At 25.6% G+C, this 14,958-nt stretch overlaps 2 protein-coding genes across 2 annotated transcripts; one reads left to right on the plus strand and one right to left on the minus strand.

Moving 5' to 3' along the window:
• Positions 1–292: 292 nt before the first annotated feature.
• On the minus strand, positions 293–2,057 carry LOC124920294 (methyl-CpG-binding domain-containing protein 5-like). Its single transcript, XM_047460754.1, has 3 exons — positions 1,685–2,057; positions 597–701; positions 293–523 (listed from the first exon to the last, which is right to left on the minus strand). Exons 1-3 carry the CDS (start codon positions 1,988–1,990, stop codon positions 293–295), a joined length of 642 nt encoding a protein of 213 aa, XP_047316710.1. The 5' UTR covers positions 1,991–2,057.
• A 9,904-nt stretch (positions 2,058–11,961) lies between these two features.
• LOC124920301 (methyl-CpG-binding domain-containing protein 5-like) lies at positions 11,962–14,609 on the plus strand. Its single transcript, XM_047460765.1, has 3 exons — positions 11,962–12,057; positions 14,201–14,305; positions 14,364–14,609. The coding sequence occupies exons 1-3, from the start codon at positions 11,962–11,964 to the stop codon at positions 14,607–14,609; spliced, it is 447 nt and encodes a 148-aa protein (XP_047316721.1).
• The last annotated feature ends 349 nt before the right edge of the window (positions 14,610–14,958 follow it).

The following is a 14,958-nucleotide window of genomic DNA, read 5'->3' on the forward strand; positions in this document are numbered from 1 at the left end:
CAATCAAATTCCGTACTAATAAGAAGAAATAACCATGTTAAAATCAAAAGGCAAGTACATGTGCAACAACATATTACTATCAAAATCAAACAAATAATAAATAAGCACTCACTTTGTCAATCTTAAAAAAAAAAACAGAACTACTTGTTCTTAGAAGAGAAACATACTAAGTCTTCTGCAGATTCATTTATTGAACAAAGAGAGCTATGAAACTAAAAAAGAGCATGAGAGAAAGTCTAATATGATGGTGGTTCAATGGAGTAAAGCCATAGAATTCACCATTAACTCACCTCTATTGGTTAGCGGCAAGGAAATAATAATCTTTCCAAACAAGGGTTGTTGATTCCGGTACAATTTCGTTGCCACTAATCGCACACCACTTGTCATTGGTTGCATCGGTTAGTGACCATCTAATCTCATCAGGCACATTTACCTTATCAAAGCTCCATCCATCGGAACTTTCTGTATTTGATGACGCTGATGTCTCCCCCTTTTGGCTTTTAGTACTGCTGCTCAAAGGGGTCTGTTTTATGTAAAACTATAAATTAAGAAAAGTTAAAAGAAAAAACTGAGATATTTATATTTTTTTAGCTTACATTTTCTGCAGTGTCCGCCGGTCGTTTTAGCATACCCGTCTCAAGGTAATGCTGCACTTCTTTTTTCGACCTTAATCGACGGTTTGAAGCAGGGTCGATGTAGTACTGCAGAAAAGTCACCTATTAGTTATTTAAGCAACAACAATTTGTTTGTTTCCAAAAATCTGGTTTAACTTGCAAAATTAATAGATTGAGTGCTTTTTTATCTTCATGGTTAATGAAACAGTTTCGTTAAGGATTTGAATCATTAACCCTATATACTTAATTGTCTTTTCATTTCACTGTTCAATACATTTTATCAAATCACTATATATATATTTCCCAATTTGTGGAGAATTAAAGTTCTTTTTTCAGATGCATGAAATTCTTTTCTAAGAAGGAAGTGAGGTCCAATACATTTTTTAAAACAGAGTACTTGATAGTTAACTGTTTCAAAATATTAGATATATGTGGAGCTTCCATTGCATAAATTACATTCCAGGAATGTGAGACTTAAGCATTGCTTATCATTGGAATAAAAAGTCAATAACAGTTCAGCATCATCTCGAAAACATTATACATTGTGAAAGCAAGAACAGTGTAGTGTGATTCTCTCCTCAGTTCTTGTTAATCCAAATCTAATAATTCTAAAATCTAAATATTTTTCAATCTGAAAACCTAACACTGGTAAGAACTCCAAAACAGACAACATGCAAGAATGTTTGATAAAATTGACAGAGCAAATGAAATCAGAATAAAGGCGACTAATTTGTTGATTTAGTACTTGATAGTTAACAGTTTCAGAAGATTAGATATAAGCAGAGCTTTGATTGCAAAGATTATATTCCAGGAAAGTGAGCCTTAAGCATTGTTTATCACTGGAATAACAAGCCAATAACAGATCAGCATCATCTCGAAAACCTAATACATTGTGAAAGCAAGAACAGTGTATTGTGATTCTCTCCTCAGTTCTTTCTTGTTAATCTAAATCTAATAACTCTAAAATCTAAATATTTTTCAATCTCAAAACCCAACACTGGCAAAAACTCAAAAACAGACAACATGCAACAATGAAATCAGAATCTGAAGTGAGCAAGAAAATGAGTTACCCTATCATACGTCCCTGCAGAGACACCGGAGTTTCGGATTCTGAAATCAAATCCCCATCCTTCCGGCAGCCAATCCGGCCTCTCCGGCGCAGAGACAGGTTTGAAAGGGCGCTTCGATTGTGCGGAGGATGGTTCAGCTTCATGCACATCGCCGTTTCGCGCTGGGTGGTCATCTTTGAAAGTTGGCTCAATGAAACTGCCAGATTGGAGAAGAGGGTCCTCCTGAATAGGGTCGCCGCCGTCGGAAGCTGGACTGTCGGACATAGGTCGGTTCGGAGAGTTCGAAGGAAGGGTTGGATCCGACATGGGGATTCTGGATTGAGAATTGGGGATATGTGAAATGAAGTAGATAGCTCAGAGCAAGCAGAGCAGTCTGGTCCTTATTATATATAGGCTACTTTGTTTTTAAGCTTTTCCTTTATAATAATTTATGCCACCAAAGTATATATAATTTTGTCATAAAATTAATAAATAATAAAGTTCATTTTATATTTATAAATTTATAAAACTAAAATAATTTATAGATTATAAAATCTTTAAAGAGTAAATTATAATTATAAAAATTTAACCCCTCCAAATAATTTAATCTCTTTTCAAATTGTACTTCACATTTTAACGGTATTAAATTATGTATATAAAAAATAAAAAATAATACACACGTGTCTAATTCAAATAACTGTTTTAACGGTATTTAAATTTGCCTATTAAAAACAAAAATTAAAAATAAATAAAATTAAAGCGTTTAAAATTTAAATAAACTAATTATTTTAAACCTATTTTCGTATGTCTTTTAAATTATATTATATATATATATATATATATATATATTATAATTATGAATTTATTATTATATATAATTAAGTCTAAATTAGTCTAAAAATAAATTATATTAAAAAAAGATTATAATTAAAAAAAATTGAATAAAAAATCATTTATTTTTAAATTTATAAATATAAATTCTCTTTATATTTATAAAATTAAAATAATTTATAAATTCTAAAATTTAGAAAGAGTAAATTATAATAACATAAATTTAACTAGTCTAACTCTCCGTTATAAATGTTTTAACTGTTTTAAATTATGTATATTAAAAATAAAAAATAATATAAACGTGTCTAGAACAAATAACTATTTTAACGTTTTTAAATTTACCTATTAAAAATAAAATTTAAAAATAAATAAAATAAAAGCATTTAAAATTTAAATAAATAATTATTTTAAACATCTTTTCATATGTCTTTTAAATTATATTATATAAATATTATAAATATGAATTTATTATTATATATAATTAAGTCTAAATTAGTCTAAATAATTAAAAAAAAAGGTAATAATTAAAAAAATAATTTTGAATAATTAATCATTTATTTTTAAATTAATAAATATAAATTCACTTTGTATTTATAAAATTAAAATCTAAAAAGAGTAAATTATAATACTATAAATTTAACTAGTCTAAAAATTTAATTAATAGAGAAGTTAATCTTTTTTCAAATTATCAAAATTAACTCATCATTCTAACTATTTTAAACATCTTTAAATTATGTCTATTAAAAATAAAAAATAATATACATAATTTAACTAGTCTAATTCTCAGTTTAAAACATTTTTAAATTAGGTATATTAAAAATAAAAAAATAATATACACGTGACTAGTATAAATAACTGTTTTAACTGTCTTTAAATTTACCTATTAAAAATAAAAAATAAAAATTATATTTATAAAATTAAAATTAAAATAATTTATAAATTATAAAATTTAGAAAGGGTAATTATAAGAGAAATGATTAGATGAGGAAATTTGGTGAGAGAATTTTGTGAGAGAATGACCTGGCATAATACAGAAAAAATCAAATAATTTCTCTCTTTTCTCTCTTTCCTCCCACTTTTAAATTTTCCAACTAATGAAAATAATGCAAAGTCATTCCCTCAAATGCCCTCACCAAATTCTCTTTCTCTATCACTCCTCAAATTATAATAACATAAATTTAACTAGTCTAAAATTTTAAATAATAGAGATTTTATCTCTTTTAAAATTATAGAAATTTATTCATCTGATTTAACGGTTTTAAATTATGTATATTAAAAATAAAAAAATAATATACACGTGTCTCTCGTACAAATATATGTTTTAACCGTCTTTAAATTTACCTATTAAAAATAAAATTTAAAAATAAATAAAATAGAAGCGTTTAAAATTTAAATAATAACATAAATTTAACTAGTCTAAAAATTTAATTAATAGAAACATTAATCTCTCTTAAAATTGTAGAAATTAACTCCACATTTTAACTATTTTAACGGTCTTAAATTATGTATCAAAAATACACGTGTCTAGTTCAAATAACTGTTTTAACTGTTTCTAAATTTAACAATTAAAAATAAAAGTTAAAAAAATTTAAATAGATGCGTTTAAAATTTAAATAAACTAATTAATTTAAACCTCTCTTCATATGTTTTTTAAATTATATTATATATTTATATATATATATATATATTATAAATATAAATTTATTATTATATATAATTAAGTCTAAATTAGTCTAAAAATAAATAATATTAAAAAAAGATAATAATTTAAAAAGAAATGGAACAATTAATCATTTATTTTTAAATTTATAAATATAAATTCACTTTATATTTATAAAATTAAAATAATTTATAATTTATAAAATATAAAATATAAAATCTAAAAAGAGTAAATTATAATATCATAAATTTAACTAGTTTAAAATTTAATTAATAGAGACGTTAATCTCTTTTAAAATGGTAAAAATGAACTTATCATTCTAACTATTTTAACGGCTTTAAATTATATATATTAAAAATAAAAAATAATATACACGTGTCTAATACAAATAACTTGTTTTAACCCTCTTTAAATTATGTATATTAAAATTAAAAAACAATATACACGTGTCTAATTACAAATAACTGTTTTAAGTCTTTAAATTTACCTATTAAAAATAAAAGTTAAAAATAAATAAAATATAAACCTTTAAAATTAAAATAAACTAATTATTTTAAACCTATTTTCAGATGTCTTCTAAATTATATTATATATATATATATATATATATATATATATATATATATATATATATATATAATGAATTTATTATATAATTGAGTCTAAATTAGTCTAAAAATAAATTATATTAAGAAAAGGTAATAATTATAAAAATAATTTTGAATAATTAATTATTTATTTTTAAATTTATAAATATAAATATAATTTATATTTATAAAATTATAAAATCTTTATAGAGTAAATTATAATAATAAAAATTTAATTATTAGAACCAGTTAATCTATTTATTCAAAATTTTAGAGATGAATTTCACCTTTTATCTGTTGTTACGGTTTAAAAATATATATATTAAAAGATAAAATATACGTGTTTATTTTAAATAATTGTTTTAAAACTCTTTTAATTTATATATTAAAAAAATTAAAATAAAAGTGTCTAAATAAGTATTTTTTATGTCTTATAATTTATATGTTAAAAATAAAATTACAAAAATAAAATAAAATACACGTAGATGAACTCAATTATTAAAAGAGTAATAATAAACAACTAAACAAATATTGTTTTTCTCTTGAATTTGTTTATTATCAAATTATATAATATTTTAATTAAAATATATTCATTTTAAGTTTATTTAATTTTCAGATTATTATTATTAAAATGTTTTAATAGTTTAATTATATATTTAATTAAATTTAAAAAAATTGTATATAAAATTTTAAATTATAAAAATGTTTTATATATTGTTATTATATATATATATATATATTAATATATTTAAATATAAATTTATTATTTTTTAAATTGTATATTATTTAATTTATATATTAATTATATTTTAAAAATTAAAATAATTTATAAATAATAAAAAAAATTAAATTAAAAAGAAAATTAATCTGTGTTAAAATTGTAGGAAAACTCAACTTAAATTTTATATATTAAAAATAAAAAATAGAAAACAAACAATGAAATAACTGTTTTAATTGGTCTATAAATTTAAATATTTAAAATTAAAGGTAAAAAGTAAAATGCTCTATAGCATAGTTAACTTAATATTGTAATTGTTTTAACGTTATTAATTTTATATATTAAAAATATAAAATAAAACAAACCTGTCTAGTTGAACTTAACGATTTTAACTCACTTTAAATTTATATATTCAAACAATACAATCATGAAATCAATTATTAAAAGAGTAATAAAAAAAACTAAACATTAAAAGTACTAGTTTTTCTCTTAAATTTGTTTATAATTAAATTATTTAATATTGTAATAAAAAAATATTAATTTTAACCGTTATATATAAACTTTTAAATTATAAAAATGATATATATATATATATAGTTAATATACAATATTAATATATTTAAATATATATTTATTATTTAAAATATATATATATATATATTATTTAATTTATATATTAATATGCCTTTGATATTGTATATTATAAATATAAATTTATATATTAGAAAAATGATAGAACCTATAATTTGATAAAAATAAATAAATAAATAAGAATAATGTGAAATGAAAATATAAATGAAGAGAGTATTTTCTGTGGGTCTTTTCGTAGACTCTAGCGTTTCTTTACAGCCAAATGTTGTAGACCGCTGTTCCAAATCCACACTTGTATAGATTAGAATTGAGTTTACTGCTTTTGGCTTTGAGAATTGCTATTACTTTGATCTTCTTCCAGTTCTTCGAGAAGCTGGTCAACTCCAAGCTTCTGGCAAATTTGTCCCAAATTTTTGAAGTGATTTGGGAGCTACCAAATAGGTGATCGATCGTTTCTTCATTCTTATTGCACAGAAGACAACTCATATCCGGGATGGTCTTTCGTTGATGTGTGTACTATTAATGTGGTCAAGGATTATCTGCCCTTCCGAAATTTTCCTTAAGAGCGAGTTCTAAAACCCTTCTTTGCTGTCTCTAACCTTAGCTGCTGAACAGTCCCTTCTAATTCAAGTGTTTCTGAACTCTTCTTTGTGAATGAGTGGTTAGTTCTCGAACCAGGGATCGTGCCAGAACAATGTGCCTCTCCCGTTGCCTAATCGAATATTGTACAAACCTGCAACATTGCTTTTTGAGTTTAAGTATTTTTTTAACAACCACCTCATACCTTCATTGATTTTGCTGGTTCATATCCTCGATTCCTGCTTCATAAATATTGTGTGCACCTACTTGATCCACGACGACTCCTAATTACGTTTGATGGCCCATAGATGTTTGGTTGATAAAGAGCGGTCCATTTAATCTTTTTTCCTCATCTCCCGCTGCTTCCTCAAATAAAATTCTTCATAAGTGTGTCGAGCTCCGTAGATAAGTTTTCTTGCAGTCCAGCCAGAAGAGGTGTTTTTGACATTCTCGATCAGCGGCTTACAATGTGAAATCTCGACCTATTTTGCCGTGAGTAGTATGCCAAGGATCTGACTGGGAATGTGCCCTCTAAAATGTCCATAATGTCGAATATTTATGCCTTTGTCTCTTCCTTTACTCCTATATAAAACGCAAGACTTTTGTTCTCATTGATCATTAAATCCGTAACTTAAAAAAATGTTAGTACAACCCTTACAGTTTTAATGGTATCGACGTATGCACGCGTGAGAATGAACAGGCCGTCTGCAAGGCATAAATGTGTTATCTTCTCCTCCTCACAGAACTGATGGAATCTGAATGGTTGACTCTTTCGGAACATCGTAAAGACGCTCTCAAAGATCGCTATGATGATTGTGAAGAGAGGGGATCCCCCTGTCTCACTCCGTTTTCACCTTTGAAGAAGCCTCCGTGAACTTTGTTAACATTGACAACAAAACAGAAGGAAGAAATACATTGCATAATTCATTCTATAAAAATCATAGGAAATCTAGAAACAGTCATAAAATCTCGAATAGCTTCCCATCTGACTGAATCGAAGGCCTTTTTATGTGTATTTTGAAAACACTCTCGGGGATATCTTCTTTTTTCCCATAACCCTTAAGAAGGCTTTGCATGAGTAAAATGTTGTGAAAAATGGTTTGACCCGGGATTAATGCATACTGATTTAAACTGACTATTTTACCTATGACATGCATAAAACATTTTGAGATAATTATGAAAATGATTTTATAAACTACGTTGCAACAAGAAATATGTCTAAAATCCTGGACCTTATCGGGTACCAATGTTTTGGGGATTAGGGTCAAGACTGTCGAGTTACATTGCTTGAGCATTTTCCTAATCTTGAAGAATTCGTGAACCCTAGCAGTAACATCGTGACCCACGACCGACTAGTTTTTTTTTTGAAGAAATGGGCATTGAAGACTGTATGTGTTTAGAAACGTCCGCCCCAAAAAAACGATTTTTTCGACTTTTAAGAAATAAATATAAAATATAAAAATCTCTTTAAAAATTTTTCTAATCATGCTAAACACAATTAAAATATTAATAGGTATGTATTAAATTATTAAATTATAATCAAGTAATTTATATTATATACATAAAATTAGTTTTAGGATTTTTAGAGCCCTAAAACAAAATAAAAAATTAAATATAAAAAAAAATAATGACCAAACAGTACAACAATATTCACATATCTAGCTAGCAAGGATTAGTTAGCCAATCTCAAACAACCCATTCAAGATAATTTACAAGAGGAAAGCAGCTTCGAACAAAATGAAGAACAATATGAATCGAATAACACTTACACAATAATTAAACTTCAAATATCAGATTAACGTCGTATTACAAAGAAGAATAACACTTACAAAAAATGCAGATTTTTAATTGTTACAGGAGAATCAATATATAACCAGCTACCAAACACTCAGACAAATCTCACTATCACTCAAGAAAAGGGAAAGAGGATTTTCTGAAGAAAAAAATAGCCTTTTGATTACCAGGATGATGTGCCTCTACTTTCTCTTCCTTTTTTTTGTCTGCTCCATCTCCTTCTTATAAGCATCTTGGATCCGTCTTTGACGCGGTCTTCTCGGTGGTCATAGGGGAGACTAGATCCAGTCGACGAACAGGGACGGACGATGCGGTCTTCTCGGCGGGCATTAAGAGACCAGATCAAGCAGGAGATCGTGGTATCTTTTACTCGGTCTTCTCGGATTTCACTGCGTTGTCTGCCTCTTTTGTCGCCGGAAATTGTTGAAAGAAGGAGAAAAGAGTGAGAATCGGGAAAAAGAAATAGAAAATACCCCTTCGTCTTCCAGCTATTCCAAAATGTCACATTGATTTATTTAGGTTTGGACTTCATTGTTGATGGGCCTCTCATATTTTTTTGAATTTGGTCTTTTTATTTATTCATTCCATTATAAATCAATAGGCCTACAAAATAAAAATAATAAAAATAATATCAATCATATATATTTATATATTTTCAATATCTCTAAATAAAATAACATTAATAATATTGATTATTAATCAACTTACCATTTATTATTTTATATTTTATTTTATACTTTAACATCTAATATATTTATAAAATAATATAGATAATAATAGATTAATTTTTTACAAACTTTAATTATTATTTTATTTATTATTTAAATATATTTTGATCAATTAATTTTTATCTTCCCCAAAATACCTAATAAATAATGATAATAATTTCTTTAATCTATTATTCACCTTAATTATTTGTTTGTAACATTTTAATTTTTAAAATATTCCCTCAATGAATTATTTTAGGATCCAATTTATACGACATTGTTCCTTAAAATAATTTCTAATTCCAGTGCTATTAGCCATTTTAGAAGAATATTTTTATAAACTCAGAAATAATAAAATTTGGGGAACAAAAATGAGTGTCGAGTTCCATTGCTTGAGCATTTTCCTATTCTTGAAGAATTCGAGAACCCAGCAGTAACATCATGACCCACGACCAATCAATTTTTTTTTAAAGAAATGGGCATTGAAGACGTCCGGACCCGGGCACTTATTACCGTTGATGCTGAACAGGCCTCTTTGACCTCCTTTTCTGTGACCAACTTGATTAATTCGCTACAACTTATAATATCTTTATTTATATGAGTACATTAAAAGTCATATAAGAAGTAATGTCATCAAAGTGAAATAAGAGTAAAGATGTATCTAACTTAATTTTGGTGAATCCACGAGAAATGGTAAAACATGTTTATTTTGATGCGGAAGTAGTAATAGCGTGGGATATGAGAGCCTTAGAACCTGGTTGGTGCGTGTAGAGGAGATGAGGTTCTAACTTGAGGTTCAATATATAAACTTTAATAAAATATGAGCCCAAAAATCATATTATAAAATTCAGATGATCTAAAACACATTCATAAATATATAACTTACTAAATACTTAATGAATTGTTTCATTTCTTGAATAATTGTGATCCTTGAAATATTGGTTGCAACTTTTATTCAAAATCTAGACTAAATATTGGACTCTAGGATGCTCAATTTGGACAAGAAAGAAATGACCAAAAAAATTGGAACAACGTAAGTTATTTTAAGGGAAAAAAGTTCAATTAAGCGTATGTGTTTGTACAACTAGCTCACTTAGATGTATATACTAATAAAAGTTCATTTAAACATACGTACTATCAAAAATTGGTTCATTTAACCTCTTTTAGTAAACCATAGTTAATTTTTATTTTTCTAATTTGTGTATTTATTAATTAAATATTAATATATTTTTTCTCTCATTCTTTTTTATTAATTAAACCAGTTAAATTTATTTAATTTTTCAATTTTTATTATTTTTATATTAATTTCTCTTTTTTATTTAATTTTATATCAATTTTTATTTCTTATAATTCTTAAATTTTTATTTTTGAAAAAAATATAACAACTTATTTATGAATTTTATGTCTTATTATAATATTTTTTTAAGATTTCTTTCTTATTTAATTTATTATAAACAAAAATGAAATTAATAATTTTGTATTCATGACTTATAGTATAGTAGTAAGAAACATTGTTTTGTCTAACATTTTATTATTACTCTTTTGTTGTTTGATAAATTAGTTGTTGTTATTATCAAATTCTTGATTATTAATTTATTTATTTTTATGTTGAAAATTTTTTATTGTTAAAAGGATAAGTAATTATTATATTCAACTATTGGGACCAAATAATTTTAAAATAATTAATAATCAATGTTAATATAAAAAAAATATAAAAAAGAAGAAGAAATATAAAGTTAAAATAATTAATAATAAATGTATATATATATACAATAAAAATAAAATAATTAATAATAAATACTCATATAAAAATAATAAAAAAAATTATGAAAAGAAAATAGAGAATGTATTTACTAATGGAAAAAAATAAAAAATATATTAATATTTAATTAATAAATATATAAATAAAAAAATAAAAAATAACTATGATTTATTAAAAAGACTAAATAAGTCAATTTTTGTACCATTACATACGTTTAAGTGAACTTTTAAATTTTATTAAATTATATATTTGTATATAAAAATATTAGTGTAATGGTTGAATTTAACCAAAATGAGTATTAGTGTAACTTTAATCCTTAATCATCATTTGTTATTTTTCTGTAAATTGTATTTATCTTTTATTTTAATAATAATGTTTATAGGTATATTTTATTAAATTTATATTTTTATGTAAAATAATATTATTATTATTTATTTAAATAATTGAAATTTAGAATAAGTTCATAATAGTTGAACTCATTTGTCAGATCGTGAATCTAAAATTGCTCTGATTTAGTCATTGATAACAATAATTTAAAATTTTAATTATAAAATAATTTTGTATGAAAAAAATATTGTTTAAATTTTAACTTTATTCAAAAACTCGTTGCCCCTAATTGATGCATTCAATGTCAAATGATGTGCATATTTAAATGCATTGTACTATAATTAGTACCCAAGTTTGAATTGCTTATTATTCATTTGCTACTAACTATTCATTTACTACTAACAAATAGATGTGAATTCAAACTAAACCAAAAGGGATTCAAGATTCAAATTCTTAACAAAATTGTCGCATTATCTTATTCATAAACATCAGTCTATAATTTGGTAAACTAAACCAGATTTTTGAAAACAAACAAGTTGTTGCATAAATAATTAATATGTGGTTTTCTGTATACATCGACATTGCTTCAAACTATCGTTTCAGGTCCAAAAAGGAAATGAAACGTTACCTGAGACAAGAATACTAAAACAACTAGCTAAAATGTAAGCTAAAACAAAATATAAATATCTCAATTTCTTGTTTTGATTTTTCTTAACTTATAGTTTACACAAAGCCGATCACTATGAGCAGCAATAAAAGCCAAAAGGGGAAGAAATCAACATCGAATACAAAAAGATCTGATGAATGGAGCTTTCATCAAATGAATGTTCCTGATCAGGTTAGATGGTGTATATCTAGTGATAAATGGTGTGCATTTAGTGACAATGAAACTATACCAAAATAAATAATCCTTGTTTGACAAACTTATGAGCATTCCAAACATGAATTGTTGATTCTTGTACAATTTCATAACCAATAAATGCACACCATACGTAACTGAATACATCATTTAGTGACCATATAACTTAATCAGAACAATTATTTGATCAAAACTCAATTCAGCTGATCTTTTTGCATTTATGTCAATTTATTCCTTTTTAACTTTTGTTACTATTCATAGGGTTGTACTTTGTATAAACAATAAATTTAAAAAAATGAAGAAAGAAAAATTGAGAATATTATTTGTTTAAACTTACATTTTTTTGTAGTGTCCGAAACCAGTCATTTTAGCATATTTATCTCAAGTAATTCTCCACTTTCTTTTTGGATCTAAACGAAGATTTGCAACAAAACTTGACGTAATACTGCATAAAAGTAATTATTAGTTATTTAAACATTAACTTTTTTGTGTCCAAAAATATGGGTTATCTTACCGTTCATGGAATAATGTATAGCTTTTTAAGGATTTAATAATTATGAACCATATATATATTGAATTGTCTTTTCAGTCCAATATTTTATCATTTCACAATTTAAGGAGAATTAAAGGAGAATTAAAGTTCCTTCTTCATAAGTTTGAATATACCTAAAGACTTAATTAAGCATTGCTTATCATTTGTTGATATGGTACAAGGTAATAAATAGTTTCAGAAGATTAGATATAAGTAAAGACTTAGAGCATTATTTATCATTATAATTGGAATGGCAAGCCAATAACAGTTCAGCATCAACTAACTAACTTTATCATGGGAATAAACCCCCAAATTCCAAATAAAATAGAAACTAATAACTAAAATAGAAACTAATAACTATCATAGAAAGCATTATGAGCTTAGTAATTTATCTTAACACAAATAACCTAATTTTTATATCAAACAAAATTCTTTTTGGACAAAATCCCATACAAATTCTAAAACACCCCAAACCAAACTAGTGTTTTTAGGAATTTATAAGTTTTTTTTAAACAATTGTTAGAATAAAAAAATATAAGTTATTTGAAAATTCGTTAAATAAATTATTTAAATCTTTTATTTTTATATTTAAAATTTAATAAAAGTAAAGTAGTTATGTTATATTATTTGAAAGTAGGTAAATTTTGAAATTTGTAGTCTTTTCTTCCTAAATAAAAAAATTACCTCCATGATATCGTTGTCGACGTTGATACTATTTCTTCTCCTCTGGTTTACCACGCTGTCATCCTTCAAAATCATACCAATTATCACACATTTCTGCATCTTGTAAAGTATTCTGAAAGTTTCATGGGCACCATTTCTGCATTAATTCCTTCAAATTTTGCATAAGTTGCAAATGGCAAACTATTAGAGCTCTATGAAGCTAAACTCACTTCAAACACGATGAATGAAAAAAAACAGAAAACATGGGCAAGGAAAACGAGACACAACACTGGACAAAAAGAATAAATAATTAGGTTAAAAACATATTATCTTTAAACATGGTTTTGGCGCATAATCAGGTGACCTTTTGGTCTTTGATGCTCTCAAATTTGTGAATAAGAAAGTGATGGTGATAGAGATGTCCCAATTAATCCAATATCTCAAATCAGATGACCTTTTGGTCTTTAAACAATATGTTTTCGAGATGATGCTGAACTGTTATTGACTTTTTATTCCAATGATAATCAATGCTTAAGTCTCACATTCCTGGAATGTAATTTATGCAATGGAAGCTCCACATATATCTAATATTTTGAAACAGTTAACTATCAAGTACTCTGTTTTCAAAAATGTATTGGACCTCACTTCCTTCTTAGAAAAGAATTTCATGCATCTGAAAAAAGAACTTTAATTCTCCACAAATTGGGAAATATATATATAGTGATTTGATAAAATGAATTGAACAGTGAAATGAAAAGACAATTAAGTATATAGGGTTAATAATTCAAATCCTTAACGAAACTGTTTCATTATCCTAACCATGAAGATAAAAAAGCACTCAATCTATTAATTTTGCAAGTTAAACCAGATTTTTGGAAACAAACAAATTGTTGTTGCTTAAATAACTAATAGGTGACTTTTCTGCAGTACTACATCGACCCTGCTTCAAACCGTCGATTAAGGTCGAAAAAAGAAGTGCAGCATTACCTTGAGACGGGTATGCTAAAACGACCGGCGGGCACTGCAGAAAATGTAAGCTAAAAAAATATAAATATCTCAGTTTTTTGTTTTAACTTTTCTTAATTTATAGTTTTACATAAAACAGACCCCTTTGAGCAGCAGTACTAAAAGCCAAAAGGGGGAGACATCAGCGTCATCCAATACAGAAAGTTCCGATGGATGGAGCTTTGATAAGGTAAATGTGCCTGATGAGATTAGATGGTCACTAACCGATGCAACCAATGACAAGTGGTGTGCGATTAGTGGCAACGAAATTGTATCGGAATCAACAACCCTTGTGTGGAAAGCTTATTATTTCCTTGTCGCTAACCAATAGAGGTGAGTTGATGGTGAATTCTATGGCTTTACTCCATTGAACCACCATCATATTAGACTTTCTCTCATGCTCTTTTTTAGTTTCATAGCTCTCTTTGTTCAATAAATGAATCTGCAGAAGACTTAGTATGTTTCTCTTCTAAGAACAAGTAGTTCTGTTTTTTTTTTTAAGATTGACAAAGTGAGTGCTTATTTATTATTTGTTTGATTTTGATAGTAATATGTTGTTGCACATGTACTTGCCTTTTGATTTTAACATGGTTATTTCTTCTTATTAGTACGGAATTTGATTGTATTAGCCTTATACCTCTATGTCTATTGAATGGCCAAATGATACCAGATCTCACTTT

This window comes from Impatiens glandulifera, chromosome 1 (assembly GCF_907164915.1).
Source record: "Impatiens glandulifera chromosome 1, dImpGla2.1, whole genome shotgun sequence".
In the NCBI taxonomy this organism is placed as follows: domain Eukaryota; kingdom Viridiplantae; phylum Streptophyta; class Magnoliopsida; order Ericales; family Balsaminaceae; genus Impatiens; species Impatiens glandulifera.

Excerpts from the sequence above, each read along its gene's own strand:
- LOC124920294 (XM_047460754.1), bottom strand. The coding sequence starts at position 1,990 with ATGTCGGATCCAACCCTTCCTTCGAACTCTCCGAACCGACCTATGTCC. Across the intron at positions 702-1,684 it reads CTGCAGGGACGTATGATAGG|TACTACATCGACCCTGCTTC; the intron begins GTAACTCATTTT and ends ACTTTTCTGCAG. Across the intron at positions 524-596 it reads CGGCGGACACTGCAGAAAAT|ACCCCTTTGAGCAGCAGTAC; the intron begins GTAAGCTAAAAA and ends TACATAAAACAG.
- LOC124920301 (XM_047460765.1), top strand. The coding sequence starts at position 11,962 with ATGAGCAGCAATAAAAGCCAAAAGGGGAAGAAATCAACATCGAATACA. Across the intron at positions 12,058-14,200 it reads AAATGAATGTTCCTGATCAG|TACTACATCGACCCTGCTTC; the intron begins GTTAGATGGTGT and ends ACTTTTCTGCAG. Across the intron at positions 14,306-14,363 it reads CGGCGGGCACTGCAGAAAAT|TTTTACATAAAACAGACCCC; the intron begins GTAAGCTAAAAA and ends CTTAATTTATAG.